The sequence below is a fragment of the Leopardus geoffroyi genome, chromosome C2, assembly GCF_018350155.1.
Source record: "Leopardus geoffroyi isolate Oge1 chromosome C2, O.geoffroyi_Oge1_pat1.0, whole genome shotgun sequence".
NCBI classification, from domain to species: Eukaryota; Metazoa; Chordata; class Mammalia; order Carnivora; family Felidae; genus Leopardus; species Leopardus geoffroyi.
Genome location: NC_059333.1, coordinates 46,013,970 through 46,037,421, shown reverse-complemented (window position 1 = coordinate 46,037,421; position 23,452 = coordinate 46,013,970). Strand labels below are relative to the sequence as shown.

Below are 23,452 nucleotides of genomic sequence, written 5' to 3'. Positions count from 1 at the left end.
CTTGCTTGCACTGTCCCCAGTCTACTCTCCAGATAAAAACTAGAGCAGTCTTTTAGAATTCAAATCTGATCATCCTTAAAGACCTTTAAAGGCTATGCATTGCTGTCAGGATAAAATCCAAACTCTCAAGTATGGCACTCAAGGTACTGGTGGGTGGAGGCTCCTGTGTCTTTCTCCAATTTCATCTCTTGCCACTCACAATGCTTGCAATGTCTAATGTCATCATATCCATCCTCATTCAGTCCTTCTCCATCTCCTCTCTCCCCTCTCTCTTCTTCTTACTACAGAACATCCTTGCAATAATGCTATTCCCACTGCTGAGACCACTTATTCTTTGTCCTCTTTGCCTGGGAAATTTCTAATACAACTCAGGTTTTTCAGAATGAAAATCACCTATGTACATGTTCTTCCAATAAACATCCCTACCATCCTGTTTTCCCTGCCACCACAAGGTAAAGGCAAACAATTTTATATGCTTTCACCAAGAGGAAGACTATCACCTAAATTATTAACAGGTACTAAAATCTGACACTCATAAACTAAAAAAAAACAGCTGCTTACTAGAGAATTCTAGTTGGTTTGCTAAGACATCTGGCTGTTAACACATTACCTGACAAATTTGCCAAATTCTGAAATTCTACCACCAATAGTTACTATTTCTTCAGTTTTGAGGGAGATATTTATTATCAGATTTTTACTGATATCCTGAGTTAGCTATAGTTTAAGTAGTGCTAAAATTTTTAATCAAAATCACTATTTACTTTCATCATAACGGATTTAATTTGTGGGATGTTGTTTAATTAACTATAAACTATTGAGACATATTTACATGAATACTTTTTTCCAATAAATGGGTTTCACAACTAATGGTAAGGTGCAAAGGTGAGCTATTTATACGCTTATTGTTAAAGGAATTTTTGTTTGAAAGGTAATATTACATTTTTATCACAGAATTATTTTTCCACTAAAAAATTAGAACAGGCCAGCCGGTTGGACATCAACTATTTCACCCTGACTAATCTGGTTATTGTTTAACATAATAAGTTATCTGCAACTTTTAGTCATGACATATCTGTGCTGTGTTCTGAGATGTCACAAATAATTTATTACTAAAATTAGTTAAAAAGCTGAAGTTTGGGGCACTTGGGTGGCTCAGTCAGTTAAGCGTTTGATTTTGGCTCAGGTCATGATCTAATGGTCTGTGAGTTGAACCCCACATTGGGCTCTGTGTTCACAGCTCAGAGCCTGGAGCTGCTTCAGATTCTGTGTCTCCCTCTCTGCCCCTCTCCTGATCACACTCTGTCTCTAAAAAATAAATTTTTAAAAAGCTGAAATTTCACTTACAAATAATATTCTAGAATGGGGGGTGCCTGGGTGGTTTAGTCAGTTAAGCATCTGACTCTTGACTTAGGCTTAGGTCATGATTTCACAGTTTCATAAATTCAAGGGCCACATAAGGCTCTGCACTGACCCTGCAGAGCCTGCTTGGGATTCTCTCTCTTTCTCCCCCTCCCCTGCTTGTGCTCTCTCTCAAAATAAATAAATAAATTTAAATGCTCTAGCATGAAATCAAGTTTTATCTGTGATGATACTTTCAGTTTTTCATTTCCATGTAATTTCTGACAAAGGGATGTAGTTATATATAGTGTACCAAACAAGCGCCCATAACCACAGGTGACCCAAGACAGTCATCTATCATCTGTGTCAGAGGGAAAAAAAACATGAGAGTAAAAAACTGCCGGTCTAAAATAAGAAAAGTCTCAGCTATAGAGTAGCAATGGGTATGGACAGGAAGAAAGGGCTGTTGATGGTCCCTGGCACAATGAAGAGACAAAATGACAGAGTCATTTCCAGATGTCAAGATAGGGTAATTGGCGGCACCTTGAAGCAAGATAGGGAATACAGAAGAGAAGGAAATTAGGATAAAATAGACTGAGTTCAACTTTGAGACCGTCAAATCTTATACCCAGTGACACTGACAGGAAAGGTGCAAAGAATTGGCTCTCTTACCCTAAAGCTCAGGAGAACACATTGGGCTGGAAGGACAGATGTGAGCCTTGTCAAGGGTTAAGATGTAGGTAGAAATTCAATCAACCAGGGCAGGTGTGTAAGGAAAGAAGAAAGAGGAACCAAATGACATAAGATAGGAGAAAGGCCACTCCTTTGTTATGGTATCAAGATTTCTCTGATGAAAACACTGGGCCAGAAGAATAAATGTTTTTAATTCTATGAGAGCTTTCTGGAACCCCCTTCTAATGTTCTCAAATCAGTATGTGGCACCCATGGAGGAAAATACACTCACAGAAATCTGGAGTATGTAGATAACCTTTCAGAGACAGCTTCCATTTGATAAGGTACTCCATCATACCACAAAATAGGACCACTACTGGTCTCTGACAGAATGGAGCTGCCACAAATCAAACCAGATACCTTATACTACATTCAACACCCGGAACTCTAAGGATCAAGGCCCCAGACCAGCACCAGCCACACTGACAGGCTCTGGCCCTGGCAGTTCCTTTGGTCATCTGGACTACACAGTGATACACAGTGCAATCTCCACTTCGGGCACCTGACAGCCTCAGTCTTTATAGAAGGAATTAAGGGCTGAGAATTTTTTACTTCTGGCTAAATTTCAATGTGTGTACCTCCATGTGTGCCTTCTTTTCAAATGTGATAGAGAGTTAATGTTTCTAGTAACTACTTCTATACTATTCACCCAGAAAAAGTCAGCATCATTCCCAAAGAGTTATTTCTAAGTTTCAGCTAGACTTTATATGGCAAGAAGGCAGCTCTTTTCCTGAGTACCTATTTTGTGTCCAGCATCAGGTAGTGCTGTATGTGTTATCTTGGTTAATTCCAAAGCACTTCTATGAAACAGGATTTGAACAACCTTCCACACACTCCCACTGCAGATCAGCAAACCAAAGTTCAAAGAAGTTGAGTAAATTTTCCAAGATTACAAAACTACCACATGGAAAGCTGGGATTTAAGCCCAGATCTGTCTGATTCCAAAGACTGTTCTTTCCATCACTGCACATGTAATTTTAAAACTTTTCCAAGGAGGCCCATGGTTGGCAAAGGCAGGTAAGTAGTGGCTCACTATGAGACAACTCATTCCATCATCAACATTCCTATCAACTAAAGCTTTAATCTATTTATAAATGGGTTCCAAAAGTGATTACAATTGAATTTTTTTTTTAAAGAGTTCTTGTATTTGAAAAAAAAAATTTGGGGGGCTCCTGGGCAGCTCAGTTGGTTAAGCGTCCGACTTCAGCTCAGGTCATATCTCACAACTCGTGAGTTTGAGCCCCCATCGGGCTCTGTGCTGACAGCTCAGTGCCTGGAGCCTGCTTTGGATTCTGTGTCTCCCTCTCTCTCTGCCCCTTGCCTGCTCATGCTCTGTCCCTCTCTCCTTCAAAAATAAGTGCGTTAAAAAAAACAATTGCAAAAGAAAAATTTGAAAATCTCTACATAAAACTGACGTTTTACTCCTGCTATTATCTGTATTGCTGAGAAAAAAGATAGCAAGCATTTATTAAGGCCATAATTTATTTAAAAAATTAGGCCAGTAAGCAACTTCCCCCTAGCCTAACCAAGAAAACATTTAACGCATTTAAATTTGGCTATCATTTCACTTTCGGCCAAGAAAAAGGTGAAAGAGACCAATAAGGAAGGAAGAGTTATGCATATCAAAATATGAACAGATGTATATATTGAGTATGTCCATCTTACTAAACAGCACTGTACACTCAATAGATTAGTAGAAAGAACAGTTAGTGACTATTTCTCTTCAATAAGAACTTCTTGAGCTACAATTTTCCCATCTTCACCTGGCAATAGTTAAAAAAAAAATAAAAAGTGTGTGGAGGGGGTCTGGGTGGCTCAGTTAAGTGGTCAACTCTTGATTTCAGCTCAGGTCATCACCTCGTGGTTCATAGGTTCTAGCCCCATGGCAGGCTTCGCACTGACAGCACAGAGCCTGCTTGGGATTCTCTCTCTCCCTCTCTCTGCCCCTCCCCAGCTTATGTTCTTTCCCTCTCTCAAAATAAATAAATAAACATTAAAAAAAAAAGTATGAGTCTTTGTTGTTAAGTGACTTATTCACAGGATTAAAAATAAGTGTTATGAATCATAAATCATAGTAATATGCACTAGACTGATACTCCTTGATTATTCATAGGTACATTATAGGCATCTATAAACCGCCTGTTAAAAACCACTCTAGAAACTTCACAAAAGTTTTATGATTAGTTATAAGCAGCAGTTCTAAAATGGGAAAAAAGTTAAATTTTATATAAAGCAGATGTCAAGCTATTGAGAACAAGCCTAATAACCATCAATTTGTTTAGGACTGGGTTGGAGAATCTATAACCTATGGTCCAAATTTAATTCACTTTACTTAGCTAATGACTTGTTTCTGAAAATAGAATCTAATTTTTTAATAAGATTTCTTTTTGGTAAATCTAGTTTATGAATATATCTTATAAATTAAGTTCACAAATGCAGAACATTATACAGAACTGTATCTGAATTCTCGTCTCCTCGCACTAACAGTGTAGGTTTGTTTAGTGACAATCTTTGAGATTCACTTTCTTCAATTATAAAAAGATAAAAATTCTAATTAGCACTGTTGATGAAGCACATACTGTTTCTCTTGTACAAAACATTACAAAATGATAGTAAAGGAAATGTTTAAGTTATAAATACAAAGAGAGGAAGAGAATAGATATTAGCGGATAAGAGATTTCAAAAAATGTTTAGAAGGCAAAGGCAGCTGGAGGCAGGGTAACTGACCACAGGAAGCTTCTACCCAACTGTCACCAAGGGGGAGCTCTGATCATGAAGGAAACAATCTAGTCCATGGACAACATGAAAAAGGTCAGGTTTTAAAGACACTAGGTACCACTTAGGACAGTGTGAGACACAGGATAAAAAGTAAAGAGTTTGGTTGAAAATATTCAGACAGAATACGTGAGCCCAGGGCTCTTCCCTTTTCCTAAGCAGTTGAAGGATCCTCCCTACCTTCCATCACCTTCACCTCCCAACCAAATACATATAGAGAACATCTCTGAAGATATCAAGACTTTTGGGCAGACTGAATTTGAGGTATCAAAGGCCATCCATGCAGAAATGTCTGGAACACTGATGCTCAAGTCTGGAGTTAAAAAGCGATGTCAAATAGAGATGTGAGAGCCAAAAAAATAAAATAATAAGACTGAAAGATAATTACTTCGGAAGACTGACATTGAGGAAGACCTAGGACTTTGAGAAACATCTATATGAAAAGTCATTTAGCCAGAAAATCAGAAGGAAACAAAAGGTATTCACCAGAGGCAGGAAATGAAACAAAGTGTGATATTATGGAAGCAAAGATAAAAAAATAAATCTCTGTAAAGAAGACAAGACCTGGAAAATTAAGTGCCTCAATAGGTTAAATAAACTAAGAATTAAGAAAAGACTACTGACTGTGGTTAGCAAGATGTCACTGGTTTCATGGGATGACTTTTACTCATTTAACTACTTACTGAGTACTTATGACATGTGTACCAGGCACAGTACTAAGCTTCCCATGTCTGAGGAAACTAGAAAAGAGATAGGAATCAAATTGAAAGGATCAAGAATTTGACAATGATTGAAACAGACTTTCATAAGAAACTTTTGGGTAGAAACAGGGAGTGAAGTGAAATGATAGACTGAAAAGAAACCAGACCCACAAAAAGAAACAAAACAAAACAAGAAGAGAAACAGAAGCCAGCGAAGATGGAGGGATGGACAGTCAAGGCAAGGTCCAAGAGAAGGCAGGAAATAAGAGACCAAACCACTAGAAAGGGGCCCAAGGAAGTTTATCCTTGGAAGGCAACAAGGGATGAAAACTCCTCTGAAGTTGGTAGCTGGCAGCAGAGAATGAGAACATGTCTCCCACTCTTTTAAATAACAGCAGGCGTGAATGCACCAAGACCAGGTGTCTAAGGCTACAAGACCGAAGACTGTAGACCCCATAGAAAAATAAAGGTAGAATATGGACTAAGTATCTACAAGTTTTGCCAGCCATAGAAACCTAATTCATATAAAAGAAATAAATTTATCAGTGGAATGACAAATCCAAGTGTTAGAAATAGCTACCAATGTTCGCAAAACAGCAAAACTTATATGGCATATAAGTGACAGCTAAGAATATAATGATGTCCAGACATGGTATCAAGCTTCTATAGTCTTTAGTTGTTTGAAAAATACAATTAAATTTTGTAGCTTAAACTTACAACTAAACAATCTTCAACATCTTGATTTGGCATCTCAAAATCAAATTCAAAAGGAAACAGATAACATTTATTATTCATAGATCTGTTACATTTCAGACTCAACAGGAAAAATGCTGCATATTTTTCCTCATCACAGAAGGCATTATCATAAAATTCAGATTAATAAGATGGAAGCATGGTAACAAATGTCACATTACAGTAGAGTGCTGTGTTTCAGAAAACTACTTATTAGAAAGAAAACAAATATGCATGTTTTATTCCACTTGCTTCTGAAAATACTTAAATTGAGACTATTTACAATAATAAGATCATAAATATTGTTGCTGACCCATTTTTTCCCTGAAGGAATGGTGTTGACTATTGGTATTATCAAAATACATATTTTTTATGCATGGCAGAAATAGGTATCTAAACCATTGGATCTGTGTGGCTAGGTTGAAGAAATCTTACTAACAGTTTCCAAAGGACCAAAATGCTCAGGCCACTCCAGTGAGAGTGTCGTGATGCCCTTCCAATATGAGCTCAGTGGACTGCCCGTGTGTAAGTAATCCAATAAGCCTCAAATCATAAGAGAAACAATCTTGGGACTGTGGGCCATATTTACTTGGGAACACAGATTGCAAACTGAAATTATCTTAGGTATTCAAACCAAGATATTAAGAATGGATAGAAAGACTGTAATAGCAGAGGCCCAGCTGTTATATTTGCCCCACACATATATTTACCATATCTACAAAGGTGTGCCTTTGTCTGCAAGTAGAAAGAAAGACTATAGGGAAGACCAAGTTTGAAGAGTGAAGGGTTTTTTTTAGTGAGGTTATAGCTGAAGTAGTACAGTATCAGTTACAGGCTGTGTGGGAAAACAAGTAGAGACCAAGACAAGGGAGGCCCAGCAAGGAGAGCAGAAATGTTTGGTGAAGGTTAAGGAACAGGTACAATGAGGCAATGAGGGATTAGAAGATGGAATGAGGGGCGCCTGGGTGGCTTCGTCGGTTAAGCTTCCGACTTCAGTCAGGTCAGTCGGTTAAGCATCCGACTTCAGCTCAGGTCACGATCTCGCGGTCCGTGAGTTCGAGCCCCTCATTGGGCTCTGGGCTGATGGCTCAGAGCCTGGAGCCTGCTTCCGATTCTGTGTCTCCCTCTCTCTCTCTGCCCCTCCCCCCATTCATGCTCTGTCTCTCTCTGTCTCAAAAATAAATAAAACCTTAAAAAAAAAAAAATTAAAAAAAAAAGAAGATGGAATGACAGGAGTTAGCAGCCAAAGAAACCTTGAAGTTTGAGATCTCAAAAGAAAATATTTCCTGTAAAACAACCTAAGAGCAAGGCTGCATGTACACCAAGAGAAGTAAAAATCTTGAAGTAAGGCAACTCAAGACATGCAAAAACTGAAGAAGAAGAAGAAGAAAGCTACAAAGCCCATGCAGTGGTCAACCATCAGGTTGGCTAACAACTGGTTGAGGAGGTAGGAGAGGAGTAGGCAGAAATGTTACAAAACCTTAAAGCAGGATCTAATAGTCAAACTCACAAAGAAATGAAGAAAGATAAAGAAAGCAAAGTAATCCTGATTTTTTTCTTTCAATAAAGTTAAAAAAAAAATTAGATCCTGATGTTTTCTTTCAAAAAAATTTTGGGGGGCCTGGGTAGCTCAGTTGGTTGAGTGTCTGGCTCTTGATTTCGGCTCAGGTTATGATCCCAGGATCCGAGGATCAAACCCCATTTTGTCTCCACATTGAACATGAGACCTGCTTAAGAATATCTCCCTTCCTCCCTCTCCCTTTCCCTCTCCCTCCCTCTCTCTTCCTCCCCACCTCCAGGAGCCTGGGTGGTGCAGTCATGGCTCAGGTCATGACCTCATGACTCATGGGTTTGAGCCCCACATCAGGCTCTGTGCTGACAGCTCAGAGCCTGAAGCCTACTTAATTCTGTGTCTCCCTCTCTCTTTGCCCCTCCTGTCCCGCCACTCACACTGTTCCTCTCTCTCTCTCAAAAATTATATTTCAAAAAATTAAAAAAAAAAAAAAAGAATCAAGGGGCACTTGGGTGGCTCAGTCGGTTAAGCGGCCGACTTCAGCTCAGGTCATGATCTCGTGGTCCGTGAGTTTGAGCCCTGCGTTGGGCTCTGTGCTGACCACTCAGAGCCTGGAGCCTGTTTCAGATTCTGTGTCTCCCTCTCTCTGACCCTCCCCCATTCATGCTCTGTCTCTCTCTGTCTCAAAAATAAATAAAACGTTAAAAAAAAAAAAGTTTAAAAAAAAAAGAATCTCTCCCCCACTTGAGAATTCTTTCTAAAATTTTAAAAATTATAATTAAAAAAATAAATTTATATTGTTGACTGTGATGGGGAAGAATGAAAACAACTTTATCTCAACCATATCTAATGCCTTTCGAATTATATAATGTTTAAAAGTCCCCCTGTGAGGGAGAGGGGAAAGTGGGTGATGGGCATTGAGGAGGGCACCTGTTGGGATGAGCACTGGGTGTTGTATGGAAACCAATTTGACAATAAATTATCTATATATCTAAAAAAAAAAAAAAAAAAAAAAAGTCCCCCTATCAGGCGGTGCCTGGGTGGCTCAGTCAATTAAGCAGCTGACTCTTGATTTCAGCTCAGGTCATGATCTCAGGGTGAGTTCGAGCTCTGCATCAGGCTCTGTGCTGACAGCACAGAGCCTGCTTGAGATCCTCTCTTCTCTCTCTGCTTCTCCCCCACTCCCATTCTCATTCTCTCTCTCCCTCCCTCTCTCAAATAAACAAACAACAACAAAAAGTCTCCCTATCAATAATGAAGAATTCACTGGACTTTGTGGTCCTCCCACTGACCAAGCTAACTTACTCTGGAATGCATGGGAAGTACAAGCATTCTCCTGTATAGACTGTCACAAATCATGTAAGAAGAAAGTAACTGAGAACAGACTCCATGACTGTGGTACAGCTATGAAAACTTGGTCACCTATCTGGCATCGTATCACCCGACAAAACAAATGTACAATTTCTAGTAAATCACTTATGAGTAAAAAAAAAAAAAAAAAAAGTCACAAGGTTTAGTGATTCTCAAGGATTTTTAACCACACTTATCGGTAACTATCTAGGGAGGTGTGTAGCTTACACACTTTTCATGCTAGTCCTGTAGAAGCAAAAAAAAAAAAAAAAAAAAGCCAGTTCATATGTGAGCTGATCAAAAATATCCATCACATACTACGAACATGCAAGAACATGTTGTTAACTACTGCCCGCCTAAAGTACTATTAGATGTCAGCAGCATTTGGGAAAACACAACATAAATCAAAGAATGTCCTAGGGAAAAGAAACTCTGGAGATCAGGTGATCCATTTCACAGATTTATAACTAAAACTAAGGCTCTGAGATGTTAAGTGCCTCGGCTGAAGGCCTCACAGAAGGTTAGTGGCAGAGCTGGGATGAGCACACCATTCTCCGACTCTCTCAGTGCCCACTCCCCCCACCCTGCCCCACATACTATGTCCAACAGAGGTGGGCTGGATTTACACATCAATAATACAGTGCTCTTTTTCAAATGTCAAATGAGACGCAGAATCTAAAAGGAGCAGAAACTAAGAAAAATATTTGCTTAATATAATATTAATTTGAAACTATACCTTTACTGCTTCTGATGAAAGCGCATTTTCCTTTTTCTGACTTGTGCTCATGGGCTCATTTTCAACACTGAAAAATAAAAACCACAGTTTCTTTGAAATTAAAAGAGAATTACCAAAATACAGTTTCTTTGTTTAAAGTAAAAACTGAAAGGTCCTTCACGTGCAATGCTCAAAGGATTCACACACAATATGTAAAAGAATATGTTCATTTGAATCTCTACACTTGAAAACACATTCAAATATACTCATCTGGGCCTCAGAAATTCTTGTGAATCTATCATGCGCTACATTCTTATGTTGATAATCATCATTACAAAGAACAGCGTACAACTATCTTGGAAATGATTAACACTCCACAATTTTATTTATATTAGGGTTTTCCACAGCCTGATATTTATTTTTTAACGCCTATACTGAATGCTACATGGAATACAATATATTTCTATTCAGCAAGTCTTTATAAACATATAGGATCATCTAGTGAACTTTGGGAATACTCAACAATAGATGCAGGCTTATCTAGCCCCAAATGTGTCCCAGATGGCACCTTAAGAACCTGATTTTCCAGACAGTCACCTCCCAATTGTCTGGTCTAGAATACCTTCACAGATGCCTTATGTCATAATGAACTATGCTTCCTATTAGGCACATATACATTTCAGATATAAACTTTTATATTTTATACACGATCTTATTTTCATACTTTCATAATGCTAGACAAATTGAACAGCTCCCCACTAAAGATCATCATGACTGTCTGCCATGCGCCAGGGATTATGCTTGGCCTTGAGGATATAAGAACAAGTAGGTCAAGGTCTTTATAAAACTCAGTCTTGTAGGGGAGACTGATATACAAACAAACTAAAACTACAGTTTGGTAGAAGTTACAACTGCTCAAAGAACAAAATACTATGGAGCACAGAAGAAGCAAAGAACAGCAATTCTTCCTGCTAAGTGCTCTCAGAGAAGGCACAAAGGAGGGGTAATAGAGAATACGGCATTTTCAGGAAACCATGTTTTGTTTGTTTGTTTTTAATGTAAGACTGGCGCACAACAACTTGTGTCAGGCAGAGGTAACCCTGCTAGAGAGAATGATACCAGAAGTAGTGGCTGCCAGACCATGCAGAACCTGTCTGACACGTTTCAGAACTTGATCTTTGTCCTACTAGCACTGGGAAGCCTTTAGCCAGGGGACAAGCATAAAGCAGGAGGGATGATGGAGAATGGGGAAAACACAGGGCATCATAGTGACTGGTGGTAGAGGTGATGAAAAGGAGGTGGTCTCAGTAACTCAGATTAGACACAACAGAAAGAGAAGACATGATTTAGGCTAGTTAGATTTTCTATCCATAATATCCAGTGCAATTATGTAGACAGGGAACAAATGGTAACAATAAAAAGACAGAAAGGTAGAAAGATCATGAAGGTGTGGAAAATACAATGGATTTAAATTTCATTGAGTCTCAGACTCTACACAGAATACTCAAACCAATAAGAAATAGTCATATTCATAAGCCTTTGAAGTGTCAGCAGGAAAAGCAACTGTATAAAGGAAATAAATATGTGCTTAACACATGAAAATTCCATATGAAAAACCAAGGACAGAAAGAAAAATACTGTACAGTTCAGAATTGTAATCAAAAACATTTAATATACACACAAACACACACAAAAGGTCTCAAACATTGCTGTTTTAAAAGTGATTGGTTTCTTATCTCCATTTTCTATTTATTTTCTATTTTAGCTTTATTTTTTGTCACAAGGTTGTTAACAATTTTTTTTTTTTTTGAGAGAGAGAGAAAGAGAAAGCGAGTAAGAGAGAGAGAGAGGGAGAGAGAGAGAATTCCAAGCAGGCTCCATGTTGTCAGTGCAGAGCCCAACGTAGGGCTCAATCTCATAAATGTGAGATCATGACCTGAGCTGAAATCAAGAGTCAAATGTTTAACTGACTGAGCCACCTAGGCGCCCCAACAATTCTCTTTTTAAATTAAATGTCAATACTGGTTTATTCTAGATCAATGCAAAAAGAGAGAGTAACAAAATACATGTAAAAAGAGCACATTATAAGGATTTGTCATATAATCAAGAATAATACTGACCTTAATGGTTTTATAAGTGTATTCTCTAACTACAGTCTATTTTGAATGATTCACCTAAAAAGTAAACATACAAGTACCTTAGTCTCCTAGTTCTTCCCTTTAAGACTCCTGAAATTCTCGAGTGTTGGGGCGTCTGGGTGGCTGAGTTGGTTAAGTGTCTGACTTGGCCACAGGTCATGATCTCAGTTTTTGAGTTGGAGCCCTGCATCAGGCTCTGTGCTGACAGCTTAGAGCCTGGAGCCTGCTTCGGATTCTGTGTCTGCTTCTCTCTCTGCCCCTCCCCCACGCATGCTCTGTCTCTCTCAAAAATGAATAAATGTTAAAAAAAAAAAAATGAAACTCTAGAGTGTTTACAGCACTCTCTGTAAACTTACTGCCTATGAAAATGGCAAAAGTTTCTTTTCCAATACAAAAGGTCTGTAGAAAATGTAGCTCCAGGTTCATGAGAGCAATACAGAAATCAGTATTTTCAAGTAGTTATAATTACATACATTCTACACATACACACACACACACACACAATGCCATAAAAATATAGTTGTAGGTCAGCATATAAGTATTTTGTACTGAGTAAACAACTGAAGAATTAAAAGCTGGGAAAAAAAAAAGAAATACCTTCACAAACTTTCTAAACCTTATATGGTATGTTTAAGACTCATGAATCTTACTGCTAAACCAAAATTTAAAACTGTGTTGAGTTCTAAAATAAACAACGTATTTTAGAATTCTGGTTTAGCTATAAAAATCACTGTTTCAGTTAAAGCTTTCCCCCTCTTTTCTAGTTTACTGACAAAGAGTCCTTCTTAATTGATCTCAGGCCTCTTCAGGACTGCTATGTTTCAATCCTTTATTCTTGTCAAAATGACTGTTAACCTGATCATCACACTTTCCAGTTTAAAAATTCCTTCAGCAAATCTCTAGGAGGTGATGAATAAAATGAAGAGTCCTTAGGATATAGAAAGTTACTCACGTGGCCCCAGATACGCCCATCACGTAGAACCACTTTACATTCTCAGAATATGCTGGCAAACCACTCTCTTCTCCTGTATGCAACATCCTCGATACTTTGCCCTGCTCTTAATCCTTTACAATTTAGTCCGAGCTTAATCTTTATTTTTTTTTGGGTTCTCATTGAACCCAGTGATACCACACATACATTTATACTATATACTATAATGTTTAGCTATCTAATTAGAATTTTAACTCATTAAATTCAGCATTGTATCATTCATGTCTACGTCCCAGAGCCTAGCATTGTATCTGCCATTCAAATATTATTTGTTAAAAAAAAAAAAAAAAAAAGATACCAACAAGGTTCTTTATTTGTGCCTGCTTAATCAAAAAAATGGGAACAATGTAATCATATTTTTTTCTTAATGAAGCAGTATGTAAGTCTCTTGAAAGAATATACACCTTTTGTTGAAAGGTATAAAGAAGAAAGTGGGGTTGGTAGGAGAAAATACTCAACAGAAATAAGATTATTCTGAGATGATTTAAAGGCAAAACACACACAAAAATAAAACAGAGTAGATGAAAATACTGAAAACATTGACTTACCAGTCGGCTTAGTTAAAAAAAATGAGCAGAAAAGACTTAAAAGGCTTGGAATAGTATTCTCAGACTCTTAAATATATGAAGAAAAGAGAAACATGTTCAAATTCAGATGATCTAAAACCTTATGAAAGACGACAATCCGTTTCTATTGTTCTCTCACAATTTAACCCCCTTTGGGACCCAGGAATATTTCAATAGCAGTATTTTTAGAAAGCACACATTTTGCTCATGGCAGGGGGTGAGGGGCAGGAATCATAATCACACGTAGGCACAAATAAGACCCTGCATTTCCAAATAGCCTCATCTTACTTATTAGCTACGGGAATTCTGGAAATTAATCTTTCAAAACAGCCCAGGTAAATATCAAGGTCTAAGTAACACAGAAGCTTCTCATTTTTGAAGCTACCTAATTTACACCATACTTGAAAACCAGGAATCCCACATGCAGTCATTTACCATCTACTTTCCAGACACAAATTAAAACAAAACTCTGGGCCAAGAAAAAAACAAAGCATATTCTAGAGTTCAAATAATTTACACAGAGGAAAGTCTCTATCCTGGCACTTAATATGTATCTTATACTTCTATTTTTTATTAAATCATAACAAGATTCCCTAACCCATAGCAAATAAGCAGAAGAAGACTGGGCACATCAACTCACTCAGTCAGCAGATAAGTACTGGCCCCTTCCTTTCAAATCCCTTTTAAGTGCCAGGCACTGTTGTTGGTGCTAGGGGTTGAGCAGTGAACACACCAGATGAAATCTTTGCCCTCACTCCTTCAGAATCTCTACCTAGATGCACCACCATCACCTGGGCAATCGTATTTATAAAGCAAATTTATAGGCCTACCTGTCAATGATTCCAGTTAGGAGTGGGGCCCAGGAGTCCACATTTTCAATAACCAACTCCCCCTACCCAGGATTTTTCTGAAGCAGGTGGCCCTCTGACCACACTCTTGATAAACAATGGTTTGAGAGCCTCTATTCTTCAGCAGAAGCCAACAAATGAGAGTTGTACAGGGAGGAGAATGATCCAGTCTGAGGGAGCTCCACTTAATATTATTTAAATGTGTTCAGTGTTGATAGTTAAAGGGTAGGTATCAACTACTTAGAAGACTCAAGTCATGTAAAACACTACCCATTTTCCAACAGCCATGCCCTGCAGAGCTCCTGGCCCCAACCAAGAGCTGTTGCCCGAATGGGTACACTGACCATTGCAAGTGCAAAGTGGGACCAACAAGAAAATATACCCTTCGTGGGGCAGCTGGGTGGCTCAGTCAGTTAAACATCCACTCTTGATCTCGGCTCAGGTCATGATCTCACAGTTTGTGAGTTCGAGCCCTGCACTGGGCTCTGCAGGGATGTCTCAGAGCCTGCTTGGGAGTCTGTCTCTCCTCCTCTCTGCCTCTCCCCCGCCTCTGCATGCATGCTCTCTCTCAAAATAAATAAACTTTAAAAAAAAATAAGAAAATATACCCTTCTTTTAGGTGTATACCACAGACTGAAGAATAAGGGATGCTCCTGGGCCTCTTCCAGGCTCAGTTCCTCATGTGGTAGGAATGCAACTTCCTAGATGGTCAAGGGATAGACATGCGGGGACAGCACACAGACTCGGAGGACTGGGTGGAGGCACAGTGAGGGAGAGTAAGGCTCTTCACGCCACCCCTCCTAGAGCACAGCTGCTGTGTATTGCCTCTTACTCTGCCTTTTCTCTCACAGATTCATTCCTGTGGCTCTATCAGAAAAACCTGAAAATGTCAAAGAACTGAATACAACTTCCATAACAGTCTTTTGGAGGCTTGCCCACTTTTCTACGGATGCAGAAGTCTATGATTTCTTGCCATTTTCAGAAAGGAGGTAACATTTCTCGCTGAAGACATCACTGGCGGTAATTCTGAGCATATCCCTAAACACAAAGCCACTTAATAAAACGTAGTCCCCAATTTGGGAATGCCCTATACATCTAAACAGCCTCTCCCCAGCCCTGCCCCCGCCTGGATCCACTGTCCACAGGAACTTCTCACCATCCCTAGAGAAATGAAGGATTTTTTTTTTTCTCCCTTCTCTTTCTCTCCATCCCACTCAGCCTGCTGCCACCTGACATTATCTTCTGATTTTTCACTTCCGCTGTATGGTGTAATGGTCTGCAGTAGAGGAACCAGCAAGGTTAAGGACACAGAAAGACAGTCAAGGCAAATCTATTGTTTTCTCCTCCTCCACTAACATAAAACTCTCCTGATCCACTAAACAGCATCCCCCTCTCCACCACAGCTCCATCAGGCCTCCCTGTCTGGCATGTTATTTATTATTCCTCACCTCAGAGCCCACTTGACATTAAGTACTGTGATGAAACTCCAGAAGTGGCCAGAATCTGGCCTTCCTTTGAAATGTGATCAAATCATACTCAGTCCTCCGGGCATCACTTTACCTTGGAGAATTATATGAAAAAATAGTACAGAACAAGAAAGGGTCTTTTACCTATCCATACCCTTTTCCTATGGTCATTGGTAGCAAAATGCTTTGCAAAAACTCAAAATGGACAGATGTCTGTTTCAGGGACAGCACTTTAGGGACAAAAGGCACTTCAGTCAAAATGTACCTTCCTGGACTGGATTTTTCAAAGACATAAAATGAAAGAGTCAGACCAGCTCTCTGCCAGATCTAAAATCCCATATGAATCTCCACTGGCAGCAAGAATGGAAAAAGAAACAGGTAGGCTAACCTTGAAGTTTCTGTGGTGAAGGAAGAGACAGACTCTAACTAAGAAACCAACTCGGTGAGAAAATTAATACCAGGACATTGTAACAAAGAGGCAGAAACTTCTACAGTCCTTATTTCAACCACCTAGGGGCCTGTCCTGTATTCCCTTGGGCTCCACCCTCTCAGCCCTCACGTGGGGTCCTTAAATACAGTATAGGCTTTTATTCCCACAAACTCTCAAAGGGTCTGCTGCTGCCCTGGGAGCATCTACACTCCTTGGAAGTTTTTTCTTACAGACACAGCTTCACACCAGAAGCGTGGAGTTCTCTTTTTTCAATATTATACCGCAGGCGTATTATGGATTAAACCAACTTGTGTGCCCTGGCCTGGAGCCACATCCAACATTTCCAACCTAGCTTCTATGGGGATAAAGACAGAGCTCCACATGGACAATTTACAAACAACCATCTGGAAAACCATCCATTCATAAACAGTGTCTGCCAGCAGTAGAGTAGTACTTGTATTTTTTTAATGACCATTAACAGAATATAAAACAGGTGGTTATGGCACTATTTCTGGGCTTCAAATTAAAAGGTAACTAAAAGCTGCCATTTTAAGGCAGTCGAACAGCATGTATTTTAGTTCAAACATCTGGCATTTGAATTTCAGAACTCTTTGGAGAAAAACCGGGAAAGGGAGGAAAGGTAAGACATGATTATGAAACTCTGTCGCTTTACCATCTTAGACTCTTGTGACAGTCTTTTCCCTATCATGTCAGCCTTCTCCTATTGTTTATGTAACTACCTGGAAGCTGCTTTACGTCCGGTCTCCCTGCTCATGCCCCCCGAAACAAGACCCTTTAGTTTAATCACAGGCTACAGAGAACGTTGGTATGTTTGATGTGTACCTGAGCTGTCTATATGTGACTGTATTAGTAACTGTTCTACTATCCCAAAGTCCTTGACCTCATATCCTTCAGATTCTGAACATTTGTGATCTACCTCACATGAATCAACACCCTCCATCTTTAGCTGTGACATGACCTCAAAACAGGGTTCTAGTTGCCCTCTAAAACAGGCATCTGTTCATGTAGTATTCATCAAACTGTCCTAAGGACGGGGCACTGGAGGTTCAAGGCCAGGTGAGACTGTGCCTTCCCAGAGCCTGACCTCACCTCCAACTCAAATTCTTTCTCACTGCAAATTCTTCCAGACATCAATAAACCAACAACCTTTGTGAGAATATATAAACGCATACACACATATAAACCTATGCCCAAATGATACTTTCTAAAAGTAAACATCATCTCAACTCCCTACCTTGGCCTATCTCCTCTGGCCCTGACTCCGTTCCCCATGTCATTGACAGCTGCTCTCTCTTCCGTTCTGTTGTCTCTGCTCTCTCTAGCATCTGTGCCAATATGATATTACCCCCAGGCCCCTGGAAGTGGCTGTTCCCTCTGCTTGGAAAGTTCTTTCCTTAGATTTGTTCCCCACTCCCAAGTAGCATCGAGGTCCTTTGCTTAAGTGTTACCCAAGAGAGAGGACTTTCATGACCATCGTATCTACACCTCACTCCAGACCCACTACCTCCATCATGTTCCATACCCTCACCCTGACCATTATACATTACAGAATTTGTTAATTTTCTGTCTTCTCCCATTACAGTGCAAACCCCACATAGGCAGAGAGGCACATTTAGATATTCAAACTGAATTCTGAAAAGTGATGATAACACTCAGATTTTTTAAAGGACTAAATTTAAAATTATTTTTGTAATTTATATAAATATATATACTATTGTAGAAAATGTTAAAGCATTATGGTTGAGTGGAAAAAAATAAATTTCAAAATCCTGAAGAGAACTTCCACTTTTTGTAAAAATATGTATATATGTGTAAATGCACATTGAAAATGATCTGAAAGGATAGTATGTGTATGTTTGTCGGTAGGGTTATGAGTTGTTTCTTCTTTTTGATTTTCTTATAATTCATCATACCTGTTTTTAAAAAGTATATATTACTATTAAAAAGACAAAAAAAAAATGCAAAGTATTATAGTGATTGTGAAAAGCAAACAAATGGAAGTTAGTGAAAATGAATTCAGAATAGACAAATAACAAAATGCTAATACTACAAATATTACATAATGATAACTTATTTGTATCATAATATATAGGAGATCCTTATTTGCCTTCCTAAAACAATGAAATAATCAAAATTATTACAAGACACATTTCCAGCTTTGACTAATAGAGAACAATGCCACCCCTCCAGCGAGGGTACACTCCTTGGTGATCTGACAAGACAAGGAAGTCTGAGAATCTGTATCTCACCTAACCTGTCTCCACTTAATAGAACGGAAAATTGAGAGTATTTCATTTCTTGTCATAAGCAGCATGGTAATTATAAAAAAAAATATGATCTGCCACTAAGGTAGTATCTACGTTATATATAAATCTTAATACAAAGAATAAAGCACAAACTTCTAACATATATCTTTAGAAATTATATGAAACTACTATTTGTGAGGGTACTCAAATGCCATTTTCACAATTTCTGGTACTGCCATTTGTGCTACTTGTCATAAGGAAGATATAAAAGCTAGTGTGTTGTATTATGAAACCAAAATTGTATTTCATAAAAATCTAAATATTGGCTTTTGATTTTATTCCAAAATCAACAATTATATTGGCTGAATGAGTAAAGGAAGTAGGAAGAGGTATAAAATAGCTAAGTCCTCATCTACCATAACCAGAAGTCAATATAAGTTATCTAAAGTTTAGAACTCAAGAAAGAACTGTAAGGCATTGTTCAGACACATGTCCAAAAATACCAAAAGAAACAGCTTAAACAAGATTAGAAGTTTCCTCTAAAAAGTGTGTCAAGAAAGGGCCCACACTTGTTAAATGCTCCTATAGCCCTGAGTGGCACCTTGGTGCTCATCTTTTTTTTTTTTTTTTTTTCTTTTCTTTAAAGGAACATATTTTTTTAATGTTACTTTTGAGAGACAGACAGACAGACAGACAGGATGAGCAGGAGAGGGGCAGAAAGACAGGGGGACAGAGGATCCAAAGTGGCCTCTGCTCTGACAGCAGAGAGCCCAATGTGGGGCTAGAACTCACTAACCGTGAGATCATGACCTGAGCTGAAGTCCAACGCTTAATCCACTGAGCCACCCAGCAGCAACACCCCCTCCATACTCTGCCCTGGGTACTTAATTTAAGGGAAGAAAGATTTGTGCTATGTCTGCCTTCCCCACAAAACTGCATGTGTACTCTGAACCAAAGACCATGTTGTAGCATGTTCAGTTCTGGATTCCCAGAACCTAGCACAGTGCCTGGTATGAGGGGTAAATGAATTCTTGGTAAACACTGGTGAAAACACATTTTCATACATGACCTTTCCAGTAAAACAAAAAGTCGTCCTAATATACAGACATCCTCATTTTGTACACTTATTATTCTGTGGAGTTTGGGCTCATATGCTAAATCTGGAGATTTAAACCTCATATGCTAAACCTTAGAGATGAGGGCCTGCCTCAATTTTTAACAAAAGACTGAAAGTGTGAATGAAATGCTAGGGTCATACTGTTAACTCTAAGTATATGACAGGTGACCTCACGAAAATGAGTTGGTATTTTTGAGGCTCTGTTAATTCCACCCAGTTTCACATTATTGATTCATAATATACAAACCTCATTCATAAAAAGTGTCAAGATATCAAAGCTCTCTGTATTATAAATATTACTTCTATATATTTATAGCCTTAATTATAACTTCTCTCATTTGAATAAGTTAATGTAGTTCATGCATTTTTTGGAAAATCTCTGCCAAGTCAGGATCCTAAATTTTCTTGATTCTTTTTCCCCTCTTTTATACCCAGATATCCACCAGGTCTTAAACTAACCTTACTTCCCCTGAAATAGGTAATTCGCATAACTTTTTTATGTATAAAAAGATATAAAATGAAGATTCCTTCCTGTTCCTCATTCCCTGAGTCACTTTTCCATCTCCCCTAGTTAACACAACCCCAGTAACAGACTTATTTCACACTCCCCCATTTTTGATACAGGAATGGGAGCATACCACACACAGTGATTTCCACCCTTTTTGTTTTCCCTTAAAATCTTGGAGATATTCCTTTATCAGTACATAAAATGCTTTGTCATTCTTTTTGGCAGCTGTGTAATATTCTATTACATTGTTGTACCCCATGTAACAATTTTATTTTTTTCCTTTTGCTATGAAAGCAACACTGCAATGGCTAACTTTGTAAAGACAACATTGGGTCTGTTTGCAAACTGTACATGTCTAAGGGAATTCCTACAGGGAAGTGCTGGGTCACAGTATGTGAATCCAGAATACTGAGAGAACCTTCCAGTTTATCCTCCCACCAGTCACTACTTCTAGTTTCCCCACATCCAACTCGTTTGCTTATCAATTAGGGAGAATACGGTATCTTGCTGCTACACGTTCAGTTTCTATGTCTTTTGAAGAAGATGGACCCTTTTCAAGTGTTTAAATATATATTTATAATTTGTATAAATATATAAATTTGTTTTCCTTTTCTCAACTGTCAGGACCATAAACTCTTTATTGTACAGAGCACTAACCCAAGCCATCTGGGCAGACGTCCAGCTGCATGCCATTGTCTTTTATTTCCATTCAAAACCATTTTCTAAGGCCAGCTTTCTTTTATAGGTCTTCCTAAGTTAAGCAGAGGAAGCAATCACATAATGCAGCAGGCTCTGAATTCAGGAAGAGAATCTGACTCTGACTCCACCACAGATGCTGTGAGACTTCTGATTAACTGCTGGACCTCTCCAAACCTTAAATTATAGATCTGTAAGACAGAGTAAAAATACCTCCTCTCTCAAAGGTTGCTAAGGATTAAATGAATGTATGTATTTAAAGCCCCAAGCACAGGCCTTGGGTCTGATTATGGCCTTAATAAAGGGTGGTTTAGTTTTGTCATCACTAATCTGTCAAGCAAAAAAAACCCATTTGACTAAACAGTTGTTTCACTGCTTTGGGATACCTGAAATTAAATACCCCCAGGGATGACACATTGAGGGATAGTCCTGATGGAGTTGTACCACTGGCCATTCACAACTGCCACCTAAATATTATGAATGAGTTATTTCTGGGGTGCCTGGATGGCTTAGTTGGTCAAGCATCCAACTCTAGATTTCGGCTCAGGTTATGCTTTCACAGTATATGAGATCGAGTCCTGCATTGGGCTCCTCACTGACAGTGCAGAGCCTGCTTGGGATTCTCTCTCTCCAACTTTCTCTGACCCTCCTCTGTTCTCTCCTGTGCACCCTCTCTCTCTCAAATAAACTTAAAAAAAAAAAAAAAAACAACTTTATAAAAAAAAAAAAGAATGAGTTATTTCTGGCAGCAAAACTTCAACTTGTTTCTCTATCGACACTAAGTAAGGATCTCCAGTCACATGAAATGTTAATGCCCGAAAGGATGTACTTTTCTGCCTCCATTTGGAACTTAATCAAACCTGTGAAGTCTAGGAAGAGCAAGAGCAACAGGGGAAAAGCATTCATCCTGCTGGTACAGTTACTGTCACATCTCCCCAGTATTGTTTGGCAAAGGATGCTAAACAAACCATGCTCAGAAAAGTTAATTAATGTGGGAAGAGATCTTGAAAGCCCAAGTAAAGCTCTCATACAATATATGACAGTCATGAAACAGCAAGTGTATTATGAACCAAACAGGTCACATGCACATATGTCAAAAACATTTTTAGCTTATAATGAGCTCATCTTGAGAACAGAGATGTCCGTGTTTATCTCCTCTGTTAATTTATGCACTCTTTGAGGGTAGTTTTGGTCATTCATCTTTATCCCCACTGCTTAATAGCATTATCTCACACATAGCAGCCCTTCAAATTTATGGAATGAACAGACTCCAAATAAATGATGTTTTAAACTTTTATTTCATGCTGATCTTCTCTTTTCAGGAGAAAGCCCAGATTATTTTCCTGAATTTAAATTTACACCAACCTAAGTTTTCTTGCTACCATAACTGTATTAGCATTTCTGGCATATCTAGGCTGCAGTGTATTTCATTAGTACCCTAGTTGGGAAAGGAAATATTTTATCTTGAAGGGAATATTTTCCTCTTTGCAAAATTTGTTTTTATCTCTTTATATATTGTCCTCTGAGATGAAAATGCTATCAGTTTTCAATACAGTTAGAAGTTCTGATGACGTAAATTTATTGCTGGACAATGTGAAGTACTTGCAACTCTTAACACTGAGAGTGTACAACTAAGTTAGCTTACAAGGAATGCCCTCACCAAGAAACAGAATCCCCAAATTAGGCATCTGGCAGACACCCTATTAAACCCCAAAGAGAGAAATTTCACTTGAAAGATGATACAGTTTCAACACCCTAACAGTCTGTATTTCTACTCTGTCAAAAGTACCTTCTATGCTTTCACTCAACTTGGGAGTTCAACATTCTTAGAAAATACCGCTGAGGACTTCTGGAATTTTCCTGTCATCTTTACTACAATGGGTATGAACTACTGATGTGGTCCTTCAAGATCACACAGGTATCTCCTTATTCAACTAAACGAGTTACCAATTATTTTCTATAGTGCTTGCAAATCAGTGAAAATATAATCACCATGAAAATTCAGAGAACAAAGCTCCCTTTTCTCACCTACTTGATGCTGTGGTCAACACTGGTTCCTTAACAGCCAAAAGCTCTCATGCATCAGGGGCACTACTGACATGTTTGTTTTTTATGAGAATATCTCCTGTACAAGTCATTAGCATCCTTGCTCCACCCATTTAACACCCTCAGCCATGGTGACGAGCAAAAATTCTCTGAACTTTAAATAGAGAGCCAAACACTGTATAGAAATCTTTCAAGATGCCCCATGTGTCTAAATGCGCACTTCAGAGCTGCGGGAACACTGTACTACCTCTAGCTGAAAACCACTAGTAAGTGCTTCAATGTTCCATCAAGAAATAGTGATTCACTCCTCACCTAAGCTGGGTAAACGGGACACCAAGATGAATAAGACACAGCCCCTGTCCTTGGTTCTAGTGATTCTCTTACTTTCTATCAGTAACGATATACTGGAACACTGGAAGGAACAGCCAAAAAGAATCTATCTGAAATGGGCCACACTAACACTCTTTCTGGAACAAAGTATGAAAAATTCCCATTGACTTACGTATGCAAATATGTTTTGAAT

The 23,452-nt window shown here is 38.7% G+C and overlaps 1 protein-coding gene across 3 annotated transcripts in view; it reads right to left on the bottom strand.

Annotated features, from left to right (window-relative positions):
• The window catches only part of CRYBG3 (crystallin beta-gamma domain containing 3), a 129,786-nt gene that overhangs the window by 101,760 nt on the left and 4,574 nt on the right, over positions 1–23,452 (bottom strand). For all 3 annotated transcript variants that reach the window (XM_045501726.1, XM_045501728.1, XM_045501727.1), the window contains one exon: positions 9,878–9,944. In XM_045501726.1, the coding sequence (XP_045357682.1) occupies positions 9,878–9,944 (67 nt within the window). Of the gene's footprint in view, positions 1–9,877; positions 9,945–23,452 lie in introns of those variants that run through there.